The 22,799-nt window shown below is 40.1% G+C and overlaps 2 protein-coding genes across 8 annotated transcripts in view; both read left to right on the top strand.

The window, feature by feature from the left end:
• Positions 1-1,968, top strand: part of tuft1b (tuftelin 1b) — a 36,147-nt gene extending 34,179 nt beyond the window's left edge. For all 3 annotated transcript variants that reach the window (XM_036567149.1, XM_036567152.1, XM_036567150.1), the window contains exon 12: positions 912-1,968. In XM_036567149.1, coding sequence (XP_036423042.1) covers positions 912-984 — 73 coding nt within the window. In that variant the 3' untranslated portion in view covers positions 985-1,968. The remainder of the gene's footprint in view (positions 1-911) is intronic.
• Positions 1,969-2,938: 970 nt separating this feature from the next.
• ubap2l (ubiquitin associated protein 2-like) overlaps positions 2,939-22,799 on the top strand; it is a 38,041-nt gene continuing 18,180 nt past the window's right edge. For 4 of the 5 annotated variants that reach the window (XM_036567153.1, XM_036567157.1, XM_036567155.1 and 1 more), the window contains exons 1-7: positions 3,010-3,182; positions 5,403-5,540; positions 11,398-11,475; positions 14,386-14,496; positions 15,119-15,293; positions 20,304-20,399; positions 20,818-20,863. In XM_036567153.1, coding sequence (XP_036423046.1) covers positions 5,445-5,540; positions 11,398-11,475; positions 14,386-14,496; positions 15,119-15,293; positions 20,304-20,399; positions 20,818-20,863 — 602 coding nt within the window. In that variant the 5' untranslated portion in view covers positions 3,010-3,182; positions 5,403-5,444. The other variant, XM_036567154.1, reaches the window with a different exon arrangement.

The following is a 22,799-nucleotide window of genomic DNA, read 5'->3' on the forward strand; positions in this document are numbered from 1 at the left end:
ATCATGGTCCTCAAATAATTCCCAAACAATGTGTGCAGTGTGGCAGGGTGCATCATCCTGCTGAAATAGACCACTGCCATTGGGGAACACAATTTTCATGGTTGGGTATACCTGGTTCACAACAATGCTTAGGTAGATGGCACATTACCACATGAATGCCCAGGCCCAGGGTTTCCTAGCACAACTGTCCAGAGCATCACGCTGCCTCCACCAACTTGTCTTCTATCCGCAGCGCATTCTGGTGCCATCACTTCCCCAGGTAAACGCTGTCCACATGATGTCAAAAAAATGGGACTCATTGGACCAGATGACGTTCTTCCATTGCTCCAAGGTCCATTCCTGACGATTGTGTGCCCATTATCAACAGTTTCCTGACCGGTCTGTGGCTACACAGTCTCGTGCACAGCAGGGTGCAGGGACACATTCCCTTGTAACCATCACAAACAATTCTTTGACATTTGTCACAGAAGCCGTTCTGTTGGTTCGGACCAGACGGGTTAGCCTTCATCACCCTTGAGCACCCCACAAGCTTTGCCAGTGCGCTGACCCAGTCATCTGACCATAACGATTTGGCCCTTGTGAAAGTCACTCAGGTTTCAACAAGATCCAATTGTTCGTTTCAAAAGGGCATAAACGTTTCTGGAAAGTTTTGTTTTGAGTTGTATCACACCTGGATTTTGAATATTCTGAAGCAGATTTTACAGAATGAACATTAAATGGTTCATATCATATTATCATATCATTATTATTTTAGTATTTAAATGGTCAAAAGTAGCTTCTGACATAGTGTATATATATCAATTTTGAGAAAATTACCGGTTGCCTAAGCTAAATGTGATACTGAATTAAAGTGTGTATAATTGCTTTGTGAATGACAAACTCTCAAAATTAAACTCTCTTCTCTTTTACAGTAAGCCTTTGACACCAACAAGTCCTGGAAACAAGTCTCTTCCCTTCATCAAAGTGATAGAGATCAAGTCATGAGGACAAAGAAATGGAAGAAAATGAAGATGCAAATATGCATTTCTATAGTATATATGTACAGCCTATAAGATGCCACCCTCAGTCTAGCACATTAGGCATTTTGTGTAGTCTTTAAGCTACAATTATTTTCGTAAAGCATCTCTTTCCATAGACATCCCAACTGTGCTTGCACTCAAGAATATGGAGGTATTTAAAGGCATATATATCTTAGCCCTAGAGCATGTAGATTACAATACTCAGCCTAGGTCATTCGATATTACAGTATGTGCGCTGCTAATCTGTTAGTTGGCTTGTAGTAATACATCCAATAATATCCACTTATTATAGATGTGCACTGTACACAGCTGGATGATGTAAACATTTACTTAGAAAGTGGCTTCACAGCAAAGGTACAAATCGAACGCATTTCAAGATGTCAATACCTTAGTACCTTAGAATAGAATTCCTTAGAACCTTCTTTAATATTATAGCTTATCCTTTTTAATAACAGCATAATTTATGTGTCTCTTGCAACATGGTCACTGTTCAGGTTCAAACTCATCTGCATAACTGTCCACATCAAAACTCTCAAAGGGCTCAATTTAAGCCACACTTGAGACTTGAGACAAAGTTTTCTTGAGAATTTCCACTGACTAAGATTAGGGAAAATGTATGTCTAAAAACTATGTCCATTTTTTATTTATATGCCACATATGTAGATATAGTTCTAGTTTATGCTTACAGGAAACACTGTACTTTTCCAGGACTGACCTCTTTCCTTTGTAGAGCTATATGTTTACTATTAACAGTCTCTCTTAATGTGTAAACAGGAGATCTTACTGTTGCAGTCACTGTTACTGCAAGCAGTTTATCATTCCCATATTGAATGTGAAATCTGAACACTTTCTTTTGTTCATAGAAGCTGTATAGTGGTGGTGTCCTCGTTTTGCTATGTATTTCTGTATTTATGTTGTGTATCCGGGGATCAATAAAGGTAAATAAAAATATGTAGTCTACTCAGGCTCTTTTATGAACACCGACCAGGCCACACGTTTGAAGAAGAGAGAATAGAGCCATCTAGTGGTTAAGTATAAAACTTGTAGCTAAGGTTTTTAATATCATTGTTCTAGGAGAGTAATAGATATACACTTTTTGGTTGTAAGATTCTTGTTTGGAACTACATAGTGAAGAATATGAAAGCCCATTCCTACCAAGTACAGAAGTAAAATATAATTTGTATTTTTTCTCCTTCTCTGTTTTTAGCATGAGCATGTCAACAAGTATCTCGAAGTAAGGACTTCATTTCTGAACATTTTACATAGTATTTCAAAATAATGAATATTTTCTCAAAATATTGACATCACGATTTTGGTTATTAAGACGAAATAGAAACGTCGAATTATTCAGTTATTCAAGATTAATAATTCCAATAAAGGCATTATTTCTGTTGAAGTCATTATCCTGCTGAAACAAACAGCATAGAGCATCATGAAGTCCATGCTGGTCTAAACTGGTCTAGTGCTGGTTTGGCTGGTCACCCAGCATGACCATGACCAGCGTATCAGCATCCAAAACACAACATTTTGCTGGTGACCAGCAATGCTGCTGTACGCTGGTTTTCTAGCAGGGTATTTCAAGATACTAAGTCAAAACAAAAACAAGAAAACATGTAATTATTTTTAGTCAGTATTTCAATGTTTCTACATAGGAAGTCAATATTTTGAAAAGTATTTATTTCGACACATGAACCCAAGTCATTATTTCGACATAGGACATAAAAAGTCATGATTTTGACATAAGTACGTATAAAAATTCTGACTACAAAATATGTTATTACTTAGACATAGTAAGTCAATAGTTCGTGAAAATAAGTAACAAAACTAGCTAGGACTAACTTGCACATCTGCTTAGAGCCGCGTTAGCTTTGCAATGCAAATTGTGTGAACTAAGCTAAAGCTGGACGTACCGGTCACATGGTGGCGGTGTGCTGAAGCTGCAGTGCCTGAGCGCGCTTTGGGCGGCAGTGTGGAACACGAACAGGTAACGACAAACTCCGAGCCTGGCTTTATTGTCTGCGCGAGTCGGTTCGGCCTCGCACCTCAGCTTAGGCGGAGCGCTCTAGGACTCGGGAGTTCGTGTTTCAGTTCTGGCTCGTTTGGGAGGTCGATTTCGAGTCCCAAATTAGTCGGCAAAGTTCGAGGCATCCACACGGGTTTCTGGTCAGTGCATCGCTTGTTTATTTCTTGTCGTTGTCTGAGGCCTACAGGGCCTCGGCGTCGAGTCCGTCGCGGCTCCGGGAACAGCGTGTCTCCTGTGGAAGCGGCTAAGCTGGCAAAGGCGATGCTGATAATCGGAACAAGCGGATCGAGAACACTTAGCCGTTGTTCGTGGTTAAAAAGTACATGTTATATTGAGCATCTGACTACTGCGGTGCGTGTATTTGCCCACAGTACCAATCAGGTTGGTTGTGTGTTGGTCAGCACCATAGTTTAGCCGGTCGGCCATGAGGTGGAGGCGGCGAGCGGTGAAGCTACTCCAGCGCTTAACGGAGCCAGTCAGCAAGTCTGCTGCTGTAGCCTACCTGTTTCCCTTCCTGTTGTATGTTCAAAATTAAGATAATATCGTGAAAGCCTTGAAAAGAGTGGCAGCTGAGTTCGGTAGACTTCTAATAGGTTAAACTAACGGCTCTGTAATAAAAACGACCGTTTGGTGAAGTTGCTTAATTTAGCTAACCAGACAACTTTTATTGGAGTCGGGCAGGTAGCTAACGCTAACAGGGTGAGTGAATACGCTAGAGCTAGATGGCCGAATAACAACGTGGTTCACACTGTTTTGAGTTAATAGTACAAAATATTGCTTTTATTGGCGCCTTTAGATTTTCCTGTTTGTGAATAACGAAAAACACTTGCTTTAGTCGTAATCTGGTACGCCGGTTAATGAGCCTCAAAGGTAACGTTAGTGAATCTGGTGCTAACCAGCTAATGTAGCCAACGTTAGCCTCAGCTAGCTAACTAACGTTAAGGTTACTTAAGCTCCCGTTGGCTCATGCTTTACCAGCTAGCCAGCTAACTACGCTAGGTACACGGGCACAAATTCATAGTTTTGTGGCTGACCAAATAAAGCAGCGATGGCCAGCCAGCTCTTCTTTATGTAGAAACTATCCAGTCGGATTGCATAATAATAGGAAATGATGAGAGCCCAATGATTAATTTAGCTGGGCACTGTTGGGTTTTTAATCCGGATTGCTAGATCAGTTTGCTAGCCTTCCTGTTTGTGAGCAGCTTTCAGTATCAGTAAAGTAGCTCGTGCTTGTGTAATCAGTTAAAATGCGTTTCTTCGCACGCTATGCACTTTTATCGATTGTTCACAGTTGGTGTGCTCCTTCGAGCTGGTTTGGTTAGAGCTGTGTGACTCCGTTCACGTTTCGTACCGTCGCCTACTTTTCCTAGTTAGGTTACGTACCTGCTGCTTAGTTTGCTACACTCGCCCTGTGTTGTGCTGCAACTGAGGGAAGGTTAACGACGGCGTCCATCTTTCGACCCCCCGTGAACGCGTTTTAACCGCGCCGAGGTGCGACGGCTCGCAGCCTTAAGCTGATTACTTCAGTTTTTGGGGACGCGCAGCCTAAAAAAAGTGCGCAGTTCTTGTTACTTGCTGCCACCCCCCATTTCCTCGTGGTTTGTTGTGGCACACTGTCTCGATCTGCAGCCTTTAAAGAGGAATTCCTCTGATAAAAATACATATTTGCGTAATTTAGTCGTTGTGGTGTAAACGGAGTCTTTTTAGGCTGATTTGATGCGAAATGCTTCATTTATAGATACCTATCAACTCAGATGTCTTTACAGTGGTGTTGGTCACGATGTGTACAGCGGAAACATAACTATTATTTACAATCCAGAACAACCAGTCAGCCTGCACGTGTCCTCTGAGTTATGTAATATATGTAGTTTAAGGAATGAAATGTAATGTTAACATTGCAATAGGGTTAAGTCTAAGTTTTATTTGGGACCTCTCGTCCATTAATATATTTAAAAACAACGGAAAGCGATGTTTCGGGCATCAGGCAACGTGTTCATAACCATTTCATGTAGTATTTTTATGAAGAGGTTTTTAAGGCCATAAAACCTGGTTCCTGTCACCACCACTCTGAACCATTCTGACTTGTTAAAGTTGCCTGGAGTGGTGCATTTTACATCAAACCACTCTGAATGACTTGGATTTTAATGGTTTTATTATAGAAATATTTTGAAAAATCTGCGTTTCCCGTTAACTTAGGACATTAATGTGAATATTTGCTTCTGTCTGTTTTTGCTTACTAAATTACTAATTTAGTACAATTTCCTCAGTTATTGTAGTTTATTGAAGCCTTGTCATATTTATGATGTATGTGTTTGGTATGGCCTGTAACTCCATTAATGTGTGAATTCTGTGTTTTGTAGGTATTATTCCTTTGTAAATACTGTTATTTGTATATACTGTAAATGATGACATCGGTGGGCGGCAGCCGAAACCGGGGAAACTGGGAGCAGACACAGGGTCAGACACAGAGCCAGTCACAGCACAAGCAGAGGCCTCAGGTGAGTGCATACACACACTGTATCACGAAAACAATGTCATGTTCTATTCGGACAGGATTAGTTTTACATGGGAAGGTGGGGTAATGCAGTTATTACCGGTATTTTTTACTCCTATCCGAATCCAATATGCAAGTCATTTTTAATATACTGTAAATTAGCCTTTATGGATGTCCCCAGATTTTATTATTGCCCCGTTGGTATTCCATGCTGTCCTGTGAAAAATGGGCTTTCATTGTTTTTCTAAAGTATAGAGACATTCAAAGAAGTATTTAATTGTATTTACTGTGGACCAAATCAAGCTGGTATGTTCTCCTACCTTAGTCTTGAACTCCAAGCATCAAAATGTGGAAAATGAATGGGGAAAAAAGTTTGTTTGCATGCCACAGTGTTGACTGCAGGCTGCAAATTCCCATGCTAATGACACATTACACACCTGCTCAGATTAGACAGCTAGATAGATGGTGAGGATAAACATTCAAGTGAAATGTTTGATTTTTTTTTTACATGTGAGCAGAAGTGTGTCGCATATGGCGCTTCTTTTTTTGGTGTGTCGGCATTGCCTTAATCCAGTAGTCACTCCTATCTATCTAGTTTATATTCAGATTTTTTGTCCCATGCAATTTGTTAATTAACATTATGGCTATCTTGTTTTAAATTTGCATTGCCCTGCCTCCCGGTGTATTAATGATCCCATCTGAATGGTGCTTTAATCGGTAGTAGATGGGCGGTTTATTAAACCTAAAATAGGAAGTTAAAGGCTGAGGTAATTCATGTTAATATTACTATTCTAATGCCAGTCTATTGCCATTATATGGCTGCTCCTAAAACACAGCATTTCTGGTTGTGATACCTCACTATTAAGGTAGTACATGTATTGTACTTGCTAAAATTATTAGTCATAGAGAAAATAAACTATGTTAAACAAATGATCACAATACAGGTGCATAAGACATTGACCATGATGATTATTGTAAATGCCTGTGCATTGTCACTAAAATGTTTCCCTCCTTCAGTACTGTGAGGGAATGCTGGGTAAAGGCGGGACATGCCTCTTGCAAAACTTGACAGACTTTGGTTGACTTTCACTGGTAGATGTGTTGGTGCATGTCATTGGAAAAGCTTTTATATTCCCTTTTGAAAATTCCACTGTTTAATAAAGATAATCATGTTTTTCAGTGCATATGAGAAGGTTGATAACTGGACAACATTAATAAATTAACTCAGTTCAGACCTAAAACATTGTAATGTGAAGCAGTTTTTGCTACAAGATATCTGAGCCAGGTGTCCGGGAATGATTCCGTTTGCCGCACAAATGTGTAAAATTACAATCACAAACTGGTGTTATTATTGTGCTAAACACTTTTTATTTAAACATTTTATCACAGGGCATGACAGGCTAGTCCTCATGTTGCCTATCGCCTCTTCCCCAGCAGCTTAAAATAAAACCCTTGCTAACAAAAAACATGTTGGTTGGTGATATGGCGGCTAACAATAGAATTTTCTGTGTCCTCATGGCTGCTGCTTAAAATCAAATATCTGAAGTTTCTTGGCAGCTTAAGATGCACACAAGCTTTGACGTCCTTCGGTCCTGAAGCCAGTTTTAAACCAGAAGCAACGTGGCATGAGCAGCCCGAACTGCTTCTGTTTGGCACATATGCAGCTCAAAGAGATCTTGTCAGTTGTCATTTCTGGATTTTCTCACAGTGCATAATATGCAATGGTCTTTATTGATAGTCAGCTTTAATTAGTCCTGACATTTTGGTCCAAAGCCAAATACAACCTAAGAATGTTCTGTTCAGTTCCGACCAAGTTTTGAGTCAGAAACTGAAACCAAGTGAGGCCTAACAAAATTCTGTTCGAAATTCCTCCAAACTGGCCCATCATTACTAAAATTACTGCTTAATGGCCATAATAGTAGTCATTAGATCACAGGTAAAGTTAAAAATAATATAAAATATTATTTATATAAATTAATATAAAAATTAATATAAAAAATCAATATAAAGTTTTTTTATCAACTGTCAAATAGTTTAAATTCCTCTTTCATGAGATTATTCTTTAAAAAGTGCTTTTAAACATTATCCCAAAGTTTTTTGTTTGGATAAACTTTCCAGCTTAGACCTTGTGGATTTTGAGCTAATTTAATGCATGGTAGACTCCATGCATGAATTTACTGCAGCATGCAAGATTTAAAAACTGTTTTAAGGTAAGGAAAGTAGGGAGGAAGAATAAAGTAAGAAAATTATGCAGGCTGAAATTTAGGGCGAAATCTTTGAGAGGTGTGGTGTGAGTACCCAACCTGAGCTTGACACATTTGGGGAAATGATGCCCAAATGCAACTGAACCCAGTGTGAACAGTCAGGTCCCATTGTGTTCGGGCACATTTTTAGAGCATTTCTTAAAGCTCTGCTGTCAGATCAGTATAGATGTGTATTGCCCCTTGCAATCAAGAATGTAAAGTTTATGTAGCTATTTCGTACACAGCTATTAACTGTTTGAAACAGGACATACAAGCTAACCTGCCATGAGCCTTGCAACTCAGATTTCCTACATTCTGTGTTACTCAAGCAGTGACATTTTGCATTTGAGTGTTTATTCCTCCATCCATTAAACAAAAGTTATGGAAATGTATTATAGCATGTCTCACAGGCTGGCAAAGTAAGCTACTGAGCTTAAATTTGAGCAGGTCAGAATCCACAGTGCCCCCGTTCAATGATGGCAGTCTTCTAAATCTCCCCCAGAACAGCAGGGGGAGACGTTGCCCCAGTGTTGTAAATACTTACGATTTTTACTCTGGGCGACTAGTTTTAAAATTGCCATTACTACAAAAGTAGTATTTGCAAGCCATGATATACAGACGATATGTTGTCCTTGTCCAAAAAAACAATTAATGATGAACTTAAGAGGTTTACAACAGTAAAACGGGCTCAATTCATGAACTTATGAATGTATTGTAACACAGCTGTACCTCAGATGTAGCAATCCCCTCCAAGTTCAGCAGATTTCAGCACATTTCTAAGTACGAAGCATGTTGTAAGAAGCATTTTAAGTTATTCCTTAAACAGCTTGGTAAGCATTCTAGGAACAGGACATCCTACTGCAGGCCAGAGTTTTGTAGAAATTCCACTAATCACCTCTAACAGCCTCTAACTTCGGTACTTTCAAACTTGCTGTCAGTCACAGCACCATTTATTTTGACTTTGACTTTAATGAGCCAGACAGAAATAAGATTCTCTTCACTTTGCATCACATCAGGTGATTTCTCTCACCCTGATATAAGCCTATGTGTGGTCATATTACCCTTGTGAAATCATGTCATGCATTCATCTGCTTCTGCTTAAGGATTGTTTTGTTCAAAGCAATTTTAGTGCCTCTTAGCATGAATATGTTCTATGAAGATACAGGTCCAAAACCATTGTCTTGTTAGTGCTGAGCCCAGGAAACATTAGGTAGGTCATTGGATAACTGTTGAACTATGCTATGTGGAACCTGCATAATTCAGCCTGTCTCTGATTTGTTTGTCTACCTTTTGAGCAGACCCATGATAACATTAAAGCCAATTATACTTGCAGATATAATTAGAAAGTTAGTAGGTAATCTAAATTTGGGTTGGTATGAGTTTGGGCTGGTTAGGGTTGTTGCACGGTAGGTTCTTAGAGAAAGCCTGAGGTAAAAAGAAACTAGATATGTTAACAAATAATGGGTGTTGAATTCTGACCTAGATTTTTGACCTTAGTTTGAGTGAACCGCAAGTTTCCTTATTCCTCAGTGAAAATGCCTGACTGAACTACTTGTCATTTAGCTGCTTAGTCCTATATACTTTACTTGTCCATGGTAATTTGCCTTGCTGTTTTCAGATTATGGTGTGTTTCCCACCTTAAGCCCTGTTCAATTAGTTTTTCTAGAGGAGGACCTGTAGTGTAACTTGTAGTGAATTCAACTGGCTGGTTCATACGGGTAAAAGTGTCCAGTTTCTCTAAGTTACCTCAGATCACATGGATTGGAACGTCATATCCTGGTCGTTTACTCCAGTGTTGAATGAGGTGGTGAAATTCTGTGCTCCTTTTACTTTTCCGAAATAGAAAGTAGCTGATCCCGTGTCATAGTTTGCCTGTTTTATGAGGAGCAAAAGATATGTCACTTCAAGACATTCTGCCCATTCATTTTTGTCATGGTGTGAATAATGACTAAGTTCTCCAAAAATGTGTTTAGAATATTGTGCATTTTTGTGTTTGTTGTTTTTTTTTGTTTTTTGTGTGTGTGTGTGTGTGTTCATGTCACTTTCAGTGTGCAACAGTTTTTAAAGGTTTAAATCAAATGGATCCAAATAAACAGCAAAAACTAACTTCCAGTTAGTACTGGATAAAGTAGCATTAGGCAGGTAATGTGAGCTCATGTAACTTAACAGATGTTACCCAACAGGACAGAAATTGCCCTGTGAGAGGTACCTACAGAAATTTCTTTTTATTCTTCTGACTAGCCCATCACCAAAAAATTCCTGTCAATAGTCCTGGTGGGGATGAAGGAGGCTTGCCAAGAGCTCCATTTTAGCGGTTAGCCTTGTCTACCGCTTGGCAGAAAAGAGGTGGCGCTGTTATTACGTTACCAAGAAGAGGATTGGAACAGTTTTGATTTTGACGAATTGTAGAAAGTAGTTCAATCCACAATTATTACTTAGTAGACTTGTGAAAACTGCTTTCTTTGTAGATATAACTGGGTTAAAATCAAGGCTCTCATCAGTAATCACTGAAATTACAGTACCTCCCCAGGTAAAATGAATCTGGTTCGAGTAAGGCTTTAGTGCCCGTAAACTGTTAAATCAAAAGCACAGTTTACTCATTTCTCTGCTTTAACAAATAAGCTAAATGCAAAAATGGAGCTCTTGGCTAAGTTCCTTTATCCTCACTGGTAACCAGGACTACCGTAACCTACATTTTTGGTGGTGGGCTAATCAGAAGAAGAAGATTAAATACAGCCATATCCTGTGGTCTTCTTTTACACTGACCACTTAGTCTAAAACTGTAAACAGGGCTGGGGAACTAGTGCTAGAGGACCGGATTTCTGCATAGTTTGGCACTTTTCCTGCCCTGTGTAATTTTTCAGTGAGTGGTCTTCCTTGATCATGCCTGCTATGAACATGTTTTTCATAGTTGGTGTTATATATGGTCTTAATGTGTTTATGATGTTCAGTTGTATGTTTCTGCTGCTTTAATGTTGCAGTTTCCCTCTGGATCAGTAAAGTTCTATTTATCTAAAGTGTTTGTGCTGCAAACGTTACTGCTGTGCGTGCAAGCAACTCTCTATTCTCAACCTTATAGCACCAGGTTTTCAATCCAAATGTGACAGGAGCCTTGCAGAATTCCATCCAATCCTGGCTGTAGCTTGACATTTTGTATTCCAAACACAGTGTTCTGACCACCACCAATCAGAAACTGAATAAAACTCAGGAGCCAAGTTGCCTGTTGACAGTGACAGCCATCATTGATAAAATAAAAACAAGCACAATTATCAGCTTTCCAAAATTAAGTTTAAATTCCACTTTGCATAGCGAAATTATGAAAAATCATTGTGGTGTTTTCTTGTCAGTATTGTGGTCTTCAGTTGTCTTTGGTTGCAAAAACATGCGTGACTCCAGTATGACCGTTAAGTATGGAGGTAGAAGAAAGCAGGTTGGTTATCATCCATTTAAGGTGGCAGACAGCCTGTGAGAAGCCTGAATGTGAAATTTGATCCTGACTCTTATTTGAGAAGCAATATCTGAACTCAACATGGATTGTCCAGTTCAGACAAATATTTCAAGCTTAATTGGGCAGTACTTGTGTGCTAATTTAGCTTGCTCTTTTCCCCCCTTGTGCAGGCCACCGCTGAGCAGATCCGACTCGCGCAGATGATCTCCGACCACAACGATGCTGACTTTGAGGAGAAGGTCAAGCAGGTGAGAAATACTTCAACATTTCAGGCAGCATTCGCAATCTTGAGTACTCAATGTGCTCAGATCTGAGAAATGATACTCATATCTCAGGTATGTTGGGTTAGGTAGAGTTAGTATAGGTATTGGTACATGGTATCAGCCTGTACTTAAGAATCAAGTATCTCTGTTTTGGTGCATTCATAAATAAGATCTTTGCCGTTGTGTTGACCATGTTGGTCCCCCAGACATCATCAAATGTAGGTTATGTCATTAGATACTGTTTCATTGCTATAGTGATAGGCTGTTGGTGTAATCCCAGTTTATTGAACACCTTATTGTACTGAAAACCTTATTTCCTAGAGTGATTTTAGCAAACTTCAGTGGCCAGGTGCACAAGCTCAGCAGGGAGTCACCATGGTCACCATGCCATCACTTTAGTTATTGCAGTGGTTACAGTTAAGAAATTCTAACAAAGTCTGATTTGATGCAATTAGTTCTGTGTCTGAACAAACAGTTGTTAAAAAGAAAAGAGAATGCACAAAACTTCCCAAGCGAGTGGCCACTTGGGCCACAGGCTCTGCATTTTCAGTGGCCAGGGGTACCGGGTAATAGGGCTGAGCAAAGTGGGGAAAAAAATATTATTATCGGTATTTTTCTGACCAGTGTTACCATTGCGATTTATAAATGTGATTATTTTCTGTAAATAACACTCCAGGCCTTTTGTTTTGCCGAGAAGCATATCCATGTGTGTTGTGTGTTTTTTCTTTTTCCCGAAGAAGAATTGATTCAAAAACATTGATTCTTGTAACATTTTCTAGATCACAGCACTCAAACCTGAACTGATGCACTTTCACACAGATAACATTGTCATGCACATATACATAGCACACCAGAAACCCCTCCGCAGCTCCCTCTGTAGTGTTGGAGGGGACGTGTGTGCTAGAGTAGAGTCAGAGCTACTACCGGATGTGTTGTCTGCTCTGAGGCACTTAGTTCACTTCTCTAAGGACTTGGCACCGCTGATGAGTTATGCTTTAATCTCAGTCAGGAATTGCTGAAACAGTAGGTCTTGAGCTCTAGAGTCTTTTTTTTTTTTCTTCTTTTCTTTTGTCTAAAATGCTTCACTTTTAGTGCCTCCAAGCACACATTGAATCCCTCTACAGCTCCCTCTGTAGTGTCAGAGGGGACGAAGTGTGCTAGAGTAAAGTCAGAGCTGCTACCGGATGCTCTCTCTCAGTCTCTGAGTCAGAGAGCAACATAAAGCTCTAATACTCTCAGCAGCTGGACAAAAGAGTAAGATGAGCTTGTTCTTTAGATTTCCGTTAAGCATAACAGCTACACATGCACCAGAAACCTTAAACATTTTTAATATTTTTGTCTTTTTTTCAACACCTTTTTCTTTCAAGTTCATTGATCATGCCAAGGCATCCTGGTCACTGTGACCTAGGGCTGCAACAAACATTTGATAATATCATGAAGTTTAATAATTCATATATTAGAATTGCTGTTTCAATAACTGACACTTTTACGGACCCACATACTTCCATGTGGAAACAAACATTGGTTTATAAGCCAAAAGCTAAGTTAGCTTGTTGCCAAGCCTGACAGTTCTGCACACCAGACTCTTTGGACATTATTTGGCACAGCTTTTTTTAGGCTCACAGTTTTGTGCAACAGTATTGGTTTTTACTTTAATTCTGGTGGCATTCCAATAAGTTTCCTACTGCGCTGAGTGATAGCTTGCATGCTCAGTTGATTTATTTCTGAGAATCAGTGAAAGTGTGTTGTCTAGCTAACTGTCCAGAGCTGAAGGAAAATAATTCAGACTGCACCAGGACTTTACGCTGATGAGTTTATTTTTTTAGGGATGCAACAATACTGATACCGATGGTATTGGATACTGGGCTGATATCACGCTCATTTACTCATACTCATTCAAATTCACCGGTACTAATTGATGTTGTGCGACAAGCAGAGTGTACAGTGCTCAACTGGCAGAGAAGGAGTCTCTGCTCACAGAGAATTGTTAGGCTTTGTTCACATAGCAGGTAAAATTGGCTCAAATCTGATCTATTTCTTCATATGGGACACGTGTTATCTGTGTATCAGTGTGCACATTAAAAAAAGACATTGAATCTGATAAAAAGCAAAGTTCAAAGAATCAGAGTACCCGAACCAAGAAAGTGACCGCGCCCTTTTTTACTGCAAGCTCAACACACATTCTGGGTGATGAGCCCCGCTGTCAGTCAAGGGAGCTTCATGATCGCTCCTGTGATGCTGGCGAAGATAAAACTGAAAGCTCTGGGAGCGACTAGCGTTCATTGGCAGTCATGATTGTTTACCTCTGGATGAGCCATGTGAAGCATTGTTCTTTTGCGCATGCAGGTCAGTTTAGGAGCGTGATCTGTTCAGACTAATGATGCATTATAGATCAAATTTAAAAGATATTGTGACAACCAAACAAAAAATCAGATTTGGGCCACTTTTACCTGCTGTGTGAAACATTCTGCCTTGGCAGATTTCCACCAATTTATTTATTTTTTTTTTAATAAGAAAATTCTTTGTGAAATAGGCTGTAGGGAGACTGTATTGTCCTATGTACTTCATCGTCTGGCTTTTAGCTTTAGTGCACAGTGTTAGCAGTGCTGCTAACAGTGTTTATCAGCGTATTTGCTCAGGTTCATCACTCCACTGATCACTGCTGAGAGCTGACCAGAAAGTTTTCATTTTTACGGCAGTGGTTAAAAAGACAGTGTTTTCTTTCCTCCCCCTCTTCTCTCCTGCACCGCTCACTCCTGTTCCTAGTCTAAATTCCCATTTTTGCTTGTTATCCATTTTAAGCGCTTTGTATTTGAGGGCTTGTCAGAATTTTTTTGTGGAAAACCAGCCCCATGTTCTTGACCTGGTTTATCTTGTTTTTTGCCCTGTGCCCAGCTGATTGACATCACAGGAAAAGACCAAGATGAGTCCATGATTGCGCTGCATGACTGCAATGGAGATGTCAATAGAGCCATCAACGTCCTGCTGGAAGGAAGCCCCGACACTGTGAGTTAAAGCCACTGATCTGTGGCAGTTTGTCATTCCCTTCTGTCTTGTGTTGTCCAGCTCGAGTGCACCCTTTGGAAGATGTTAAGCCAGAGTCTAAGCTAAAAGACCACAGCACTGTGAAGCATGATGTTTTGTCTACTCTGAGGCACCCAGTTCACTTCACTAAGGACTTGGCACTTTGCTGATGAGTTGTGCTTTAAACCCACAGTCAGCAATTGCTCAAACAGTAGGTCTGGAGTTTGGCACTTAAGCTCTAGTGTTTTCTTTCTTTTTCATCCCCTCCCTCCCCAAACGGCTTCACTTTCAGTACCTCCAAGCACACATTGAATCCCTCCACAGCTCCCTCTGTAGTGTTGGAGGGGACGAAGTGTGCTAGAGTAAGGTCAGAGCTACTACCGGATGCTCTCTCTCAGTCTCCGTCTGAGTCAGAGAGCAACATAAAGCTCCAATAAGCAACACAGATGTGATTTAAAAACGTGTATATATATATGTGTGTGTGTTTGTGTGTACATATACAAATATCTATTATACACACACACACACACTACCTGTTTATGACTAGAAGCAGACATTGATGTCCATTAGATCTGATATGGGAATTTTTCCTTTTGGTCCTCAGGATTCATGGGAGATGGTTGGAAAGAAGAAAGGGGTATCGGGCCAGAAGGAAAGTGGACAGACGGATGGAGGAGAAGAAGGCAAGGAGAACCGAGAAAGAGGAGGAGAGAGGGATGTAGCACGTCGCAGGGGAGGGGCCTCGAGAAGAGGTCGTGGAGCCAGTCGTGGACGAGAGTGTGAGTGTAGAAGTGTGTTATGTCTGTCTTGATGTTGTGCAGCAAATTAGCAGCCAGGGTATTATTTTATCCATAACTGAGCAACATTCAGAAAAGCACTGAGTGGTAACTGTGCATGAGCTGCTCTAAGACAACTTCAGTAATTTGTCAGTTGCTATATAGTGATTATATTGCTGTGTCATGCAGCTTGCCATGTCCTGTTGAGGCAAGTTGCCAGTCTTGTCAGTTTAGAGGCTGGCTGTGGTTTTCTGAGGTAGAGGTCTGTACTACTGTGGATTCCCGCAGGACCCGCCACAACATCTTGTGGCGTGGGACTAATTTTTAGTGTTGTTTGCGGGAATGGGTGGAAAATCAGACCCCTTCAGGCTGGACCGGGCGGAAGCATGCCTGAAGAGAAATCCCGCAAATTAATGAATAGCCTAAATAAAGTAGAACGATCACTTAATCATATATGTAAACAATATAACAGTAAAACAGTTAAAATGATTAAAGTCATTCTCGAGCAATTGATCACGTGAGCAGCACGCAAGTTCTCACAGGCCTGATTCATACACACTGCATTTACGTGGCATGAGCGACGTGGAAAGTCTTGCTTTTCGGCACCCGTTTTAAGTGGTACACGCTTTCAAACAGGCTGTGTGCGAGAAGCGGTAGAGTCACAGATGCCACACTGAAGCGCAACAGTGTTTAATGAAAAGACCTGTAACTGTTTCTTTCTGCACGCATCATGCAGCTAAATACACTTAAGTAAGCCATGAAAATCAATGAAAATTAAACAGAAGACCATATAAAACTTAAAGCGATTTTTATCTAATTCATGACGAAATATTAAACATTCTGTGCTGCAAACAGATGTCCCAGTTGGTCTATCAGGCTTGAAATTCTGCCTCAAGGGCTTCGCTTTCAGTGCCTCCAAGCACACATTGAATCCCTCTACAGCTCCCTCTGTAGTGTTGGAGGGGACGAAGTGTGCTAGAATAAAGTCAGAGCTACTACCGGATGCTCTCTCTCAGTCTGAGTCAGAGAGCAACATAAAGCTCCAATAAGCAACACAGATGTGTCGGTGTTTGTGTGTGTGTGTGTGTATATATACAAATACACTTAAGTAGGCCATGAAAATCAATGAAAATTAAACAGAAGACTGTATAAAACTCAAAGGCGATTTTTATGTAATTCATGATGAAATATTAAACATTTCGTGCTGCAAACAGATTTCCCGGTTGGTCTACCAGACTTGAAACTTTTGTTGCGCAGGGTGACTTATGTGACCATTTGGCTCTCTGGAAAAAGGAATGTCTTTAATTTTCTCACTGTTTCGCAGCACAAATGTTGTATATATGAAAGGCCTGTACATCCGAGCTGTAGTGCTCATGCTGTCGCATCTTTTCACGCCACGCTGAGGGAGCATGTGTGAATCAAGTGTTGGAGAGTTGCCAGAACCTTCAGTCCACGACCACAGCTGCCCAGCAAAACACCTAAAATAACCGCTCTGTGGTTTAATTTCTGATTTGTGTTTACTGGAAATGAATGCCGTTTGGTGAAGTTACTCACAGTGAGCCTGGTGACCATGACTGCCGTGTTATTTCAGCAAAGGATAATGTATTTGTGATTAGACTGTGTTAGATGTTGGATGTGCGCGGGACGGAGCGGGACAAATTGTTTCGGTTGCGGGTGGGAGCGGGACAAATGATTCCAATTTTCTGCAGGAGCAGACGGGGTCGGGATGAAATCTTGCGGGAGCAGGTAAACAGAATTTCAAATGGCCAGTGAGCCTTTACCTTGTATCAAACTTTCATGATGAATGAACATTTTTAGGATTTTTTCAGACCAATGTCAGGTTTCAGCCTTCAGACAAAACTGTTTCAGTTCTAGTTTAAAAAAAAAACGCGATAAATCGTATCTGAACTCGCACATCAGACGAAACTTGCTCACCAGCATTACATTGCACTGTGTCAAAGAGTAAAGTTCCTGACAAAGCCATAGGTTCTTGTGCTCTTGTCCAGGTTGTTCACTTTGGTATAGAATTGTGAAATTAGCTTGTCAGCCCCCAACCCCTCTTATTCCTTCAAGAGTGTCAGGATTCCAGAGTTGCCAGTGTAGCACTTTGGGGGCAAAAGGCAGCATCATTTTCATATAAATTGAATTTAAATTCCCTTTGACTATCATTAAGAATTTTTTAACAACTGTGTAATGATGTGATTTAAAGAAAGTGTTTACTGTGCCTCTCCCGCCTCCTGAAGTTCATCTACATTACGATCACTGTGAAAATAGGTCATCTAAAATGTGATCTAAAAGATGGACATGGAGAGATGATCTTTTATCAGCAGTCATGCTTTATGATACCTGATGCATATGGGCTATTACAGTCTTTATGAATGTTGTCATCCTGTGATCTCAGACTAGCTGATAAAGATTTGAGTGATCAGATTTCTTATAGTCAAAACTTCTCTAACTTTATTCTCAGTACAAGTTTTGCATCTACATCTATATCTTGGCTTAAATGTTTTGTCTTTGTTCTGTTTCTGTGGTGTGAGTTCGTTTGCATCTGAAACTCAAACATACTGTAAACACAACACAAGGTTGTGTGTTTTTTAACATTATACTGTAGTATGCCCACATTCACCCGTTTTGCTCAGTTTTCTCTACCACTGAAGCCTCATGATCAGCGATGGAAGCTTTCTACTGAAAAGACTACTCAGTTCTTGTTTAACTCTTCCAAAAGATTTTAGTTGAAATATATGCTGTAGATTTGATTTTTTTTATAAAGTTTACTTTAAAATTCACATTCCTTGGTCCTCAGAGATGAACTCCATAGCAGTGTTCATTTATTAGGTGTAATGGCATTGTTAGATTTTTAGAAGTATTGTTTACAAAATCTGCTGAAGGGTGTAAATACTACATTTCATGCAGTTAGTAAACTTGTTTCTGTGGTAAAGCATTTTTTTTCTGAGCTTACATTATGCTTTCCACGGAGTTCTTTTGTTCTGTCTAGAGTTTAGTGGATGCTCCCCAAAATATCATTCCACCAATTCACAGAGTTTGTTATTGCTTAAATCAGAGAGTCACTGATTTAAGCAATAACAAACCTGTTATTGCTTAAATCAGTGTCAAAAAAATGCAGCCCAATGAAGAACTCCCAGTTGAACACTGGTTGCTGCTGCGGGCTCTGTGTAACTGGTTTACACTGTATATTCTCTGTAATGGAACTATATGGCAGACGGGGCCAGCAGGTGGCTAAAAGGCTGGTTTAGTAAAATTGAGAAACAAGATTCAAATTCAGACAGAAACTTATAGAACATATAGAAATTTCACAAAGAATACTACTTCTGTTCCTGATACAAGTTTCACATGCAAAAATTGGCATCACGTGTGATTGTACAACCTTACTAGCTAGGCGCTAAGAACACCTTATCGTAGCACAGCTTCTGTCCTATTAACTGGGATTTGTTAAACTTGTGCAAAAGCCTCCTAAAATCATCATAATTTTTCATTGTTCATTTTAAGAATTCTGTAGCTACATATAAAAAAAATCATTAAAAGGGGAGCAGTTACATTTAGTTAAATGGCTTGTTTGTGTCAGAAGATGCTGCCTCAAGAGGGGGGTTTGGGGAAAAACAAAATGCTGGTTTTGCCCTCAAAGCCACTTTAGAGAAAACTGGGAGGGGGGAAACACACCAGTGATATCTTTGGGCATGTTTCATACACTCCTTTCCCAAGATTCACCACAGAGGCATGACATTTAGCAGTCACTTCCATCCTCCAGCTCAACCCCCTTCAAACTCGAATGCAACAGAAACTGTGGATCCACAACCATCCACTAATGCACCTCCTACAACCTCACAACAGAAAAGGCGGTCTTACCAGCTGGGAATTCAAAACTAGTCACAGTAGTGGTTTAATATGGCAGAAGTGTTTACATTTTCAGTGTTGATTCTGAAGCGACCCTAAAACCATATCATTTTTAACCAAAGTTTACATTGGAAGTGATAGAAGCTAGCTCTATTGAGCTGAGACAAACATTTTGTAGTGTTTTCGAGCAAGCTCTCTTTTCAGTGGCTAAAGCAGTTTTAGCTCAGTTACAGGCAGCCTACCTGAGCTCAGGCTTACTGTTTCTGTGTCCATGTTTTTGCTTCAAAAGTCCAGGCTTTAAATACTTTTTAAACTCTTCTGACACACAGCATTTGGAACCCATGCAAATCCTTTTCAGTACAAATACTGTTCGAATTACAGCATCAGCAGCTTTTTAACTCAATATCTTTAGAAGTATAGTGCAAAATGTCATGATTGTTGTGTTTGTGTAGTTAGCGGGCTGGAAAATTCAAGGCTTAGAAGATCAGGTCTCTTTGAAAGGGTCATTGGTCTCTTTTAATGTTAGCTAATTGATAAATATCTGGGTTGCAGGTTGTAGCTGACCACCCCTGGCCACCCCTGTTGTCACTATTGACAGAGTGTGACCTTGTTGGTTCTACGCCCAGGGATAGCAGCGTTTGCCGTGTTTTAGTAAAAGTAATGTATTTGACTCTGACTCTGGGTATTAGTACTGTTTCCTCAGTGTTTTTTGCCAGAGGTGGGAGGTGTCCACATACCATATTAAAACTGAACGCTAGGAAGCAAACATTAGCCTGCCAGTCGGATCCGAATGTCTGTATTCCAAGCCAGGTTATGTGAGCTTGCAGGTCAGTTGGCCAGTTGTAATGGTAGAGAAAAAAAACAGCATTACTTACTCTTTGTAGTTGACTGATGTAATCCAGTCCCACAAGAAGCACAATGTTGGCTGCAGGTTAATTTTGCCAAAGTTAACAGTAATGTCTTAAGCTCTTTCTGGATTACCCATCCTTGTTTTAACATAGAGACTGTGTGACTGCTGGATTTGTTACGCAGTATTTGTGCTCATTAAGCTCTTTTTCGTGTCTGCTCTCCTCCTTTATTTATGTATTCTCATCATGCACTACTTATCCTTTTTTTTTGTTTGTTTGTTTTTTGTTTTTTTTTTTCTTGGCCTCTTTACAGTTCGTGGGCAGGAGAATGGTCTGGATGGGGCAAAAACTGGTGGAGTGGCAGGCAGAGGGACGGAGCGCGGCCGACGGGGAAGAGGCAGAGGGAGAGGTTTGTCTTAATGTTTCCTTTTGACTGAAGGAAGGGTTTTTAACTAAATATTTTGAAAACATTTTAAACCTTTTCTGGTCTGCATGGGTTAAGTCAATTTAGCTGTGTTTATTTAACCCCTAATTTTGTTTTGCATGTGTTTCTTATCTTTAAGCCATGTTTATTTCTCTACATTGAAGATGAGTACCCTTGACTGTGCAACCACATTGAAAAGCTTTTATGTCAGGAGAATATTTTGACAAATTTAAATATTTTGCAGATTTTATCTACTGTCGTTTGAAGTCATGCAGCTATGGACTTCTATGGAGTTTAAAAAAACGAGCCAGATTGCTTAACCTGGAATTTATAGAATTGTTGATTAATGTGCATTGTCCCTATAAATCTAAATCGAATAAACTAGTGTCTCTGTATTCTGCAGGAGGTGCTGGTAGGAGAGGTGGAAGGTTTTCAGCACAGGGCATGGGGTAAGTTTACACTTGTAGTGCTTGGAGTCCCCCCAACGCGCCCCTGCCATGTGGCTTCCAAAAACTCTTTTCCCTTTTTATCACAGTACAACAGTGCAATATTTATCCCTGTATAGGGCCTGTTTTAATGAAGAATGTGAGTAGGAGTGCTGTTTTAGGAATGTTCTATCTTTCTGTATGGTAAACGTCCAGGATCCCATACCTTTTAGTCTGATGTTTTGCAAATCATGCCTTCACTAGCTATTTTTCCACTTTTTGATTTTCTGCATAAATTGCATCAGATTTCTGCAACTTTTAGTGATGATAATGCTTTACAAAGGGGCATTGACTTCATAACCAACTGATAAAGAAAAGTGTGTGTGTGTGTGTGCATGTGCATAGAACATACACTATAAATATTTACCTTGTGGTTGACTGAAGTACATCTTATGTTGACAACTATTTGAAATTTATTCAGTGACTTAACTCCTTCGACAGTTCTTTGGGTTTGTGGTCCTGTTTCCTTTGTGTTCTTAGTCTTGTCAGACATTTTGACAGTGTTCATTGTTTGCTGAGGTTAAGGGTGTGTGATGTGAGTCTGCTGCATCCTCTGGGTCTTTGTAGTCTTAAACTCCACTGCACATGTTTACTTGTCATTAGAATTTCCACACTATGTCCAAAAGTTTATCCAACATTTCTTTTGAAATACCGGGTATTTTATTTAATCCCCTTGTCTGTGCAGTCTGTATGTGAGGAAAACGGTATTTGGTTTTTGCGATTATTGTCTATTTGTGACGAACGCACCGCCGCCATTATTCCATCTCTAGTAGGAACAGTTATCTAGGAACCAAAAATTGAGTGTACCGTTTTGCGGTGGAGGAGATAAAGTGCGAACTACGCTTCTCAATTCCTGTTGGTAATTGCCTCATTGCTTCGCTCCTTATTTGCATAAAGTTAAACTCTGCTGAACTTTGTCACGTTGCTGCCTCCGCCCATTTTGTGTCGCCAACGTTCGCACCACCTCCTGTTGCCGGAAATCGCCAGCTCTCATTGAAAATGAATGACCTCCGGCCGCTTTGTTGCATCACTGCTGGTGTGAATGCAGGGTAACTCATCTCACACGTAATGGATGGAGCTCCTCACTCCTGAAAAAGGAGTTCATAGGCTGCTGCACCACGACATTGCATTCTTCTGGCCCTGCTTTTCTGTAATGAGATTTAACACTGAAACTTACACTGAAAGGGAGATTAAACGTTGATAAGGTCTGTTATGTTAGATGATTCTTTTTAATAATTGTTAGGCTGCTTTGGGCTTCACTGCTAGCCTGTAACTCTGCATAGACGTTTTTTTCTTTGCACCTCAACCTGCGTGTGTTTGAGTGACATCCCCCCCCCCCTTAAAAGCAGCCAGTTGTTGGCTGGCTGTAATGAACATACACTCAAACAGTGCACGTCTGCTGCACATTTTGAAAATATAAAAATACAAACTCTGAAACAAGCACACATGGGTCTTTAGTTGACTCATGTTACTAAAAAATGCAGAGCTTTTTTGTTGTTGTTGTTCTTATCAGTTGCAATCCTGAGTAGCACCCTCAGCACTCCCACTTCCTGCATCCTTTTTCTGAGCATATATATGGATGATGTCAGTACTTTGACACTGACAAACTACTTGTTTCATAACAAACATTTTTTGTTTAGTTGGATTTAGTGCAGTTTGTAAAACAAAGCTTCTCCTTCCGTCTCTTCTAGTTCCATTTTGTCTTTCAACTTATCTCAGGAACACAATGTTGTGATTCATATCATGTATCATGAAAATGTCTGAAAGTATTGTGATATTTTTTCCATATCGTCCATTCCTAAATGGGTCCACCTTAAATTAGCTGAATTTAATCATTAGAAGGGTTGTCTGGAAACTTTTGGACATGTTGTGTATTTAACACCAGTTGAAACAGGTAAGT

This window comes from Colossoma macropomum, unplaced genomic scaffold (genome assembly GCF_904425465.1).
Source record: "Colossoma macropomum unplaced genomic scaffold, Colossoma_macropomum, whole genome shotgun sequence".
Taxonomy (NCBI): domain Eukaryota; kingdom Metazoa; phylum Chordata; class Actinopteri; order Characiformes; family Serrasalmidae; genus Colossoma; species Colossoma macropomum.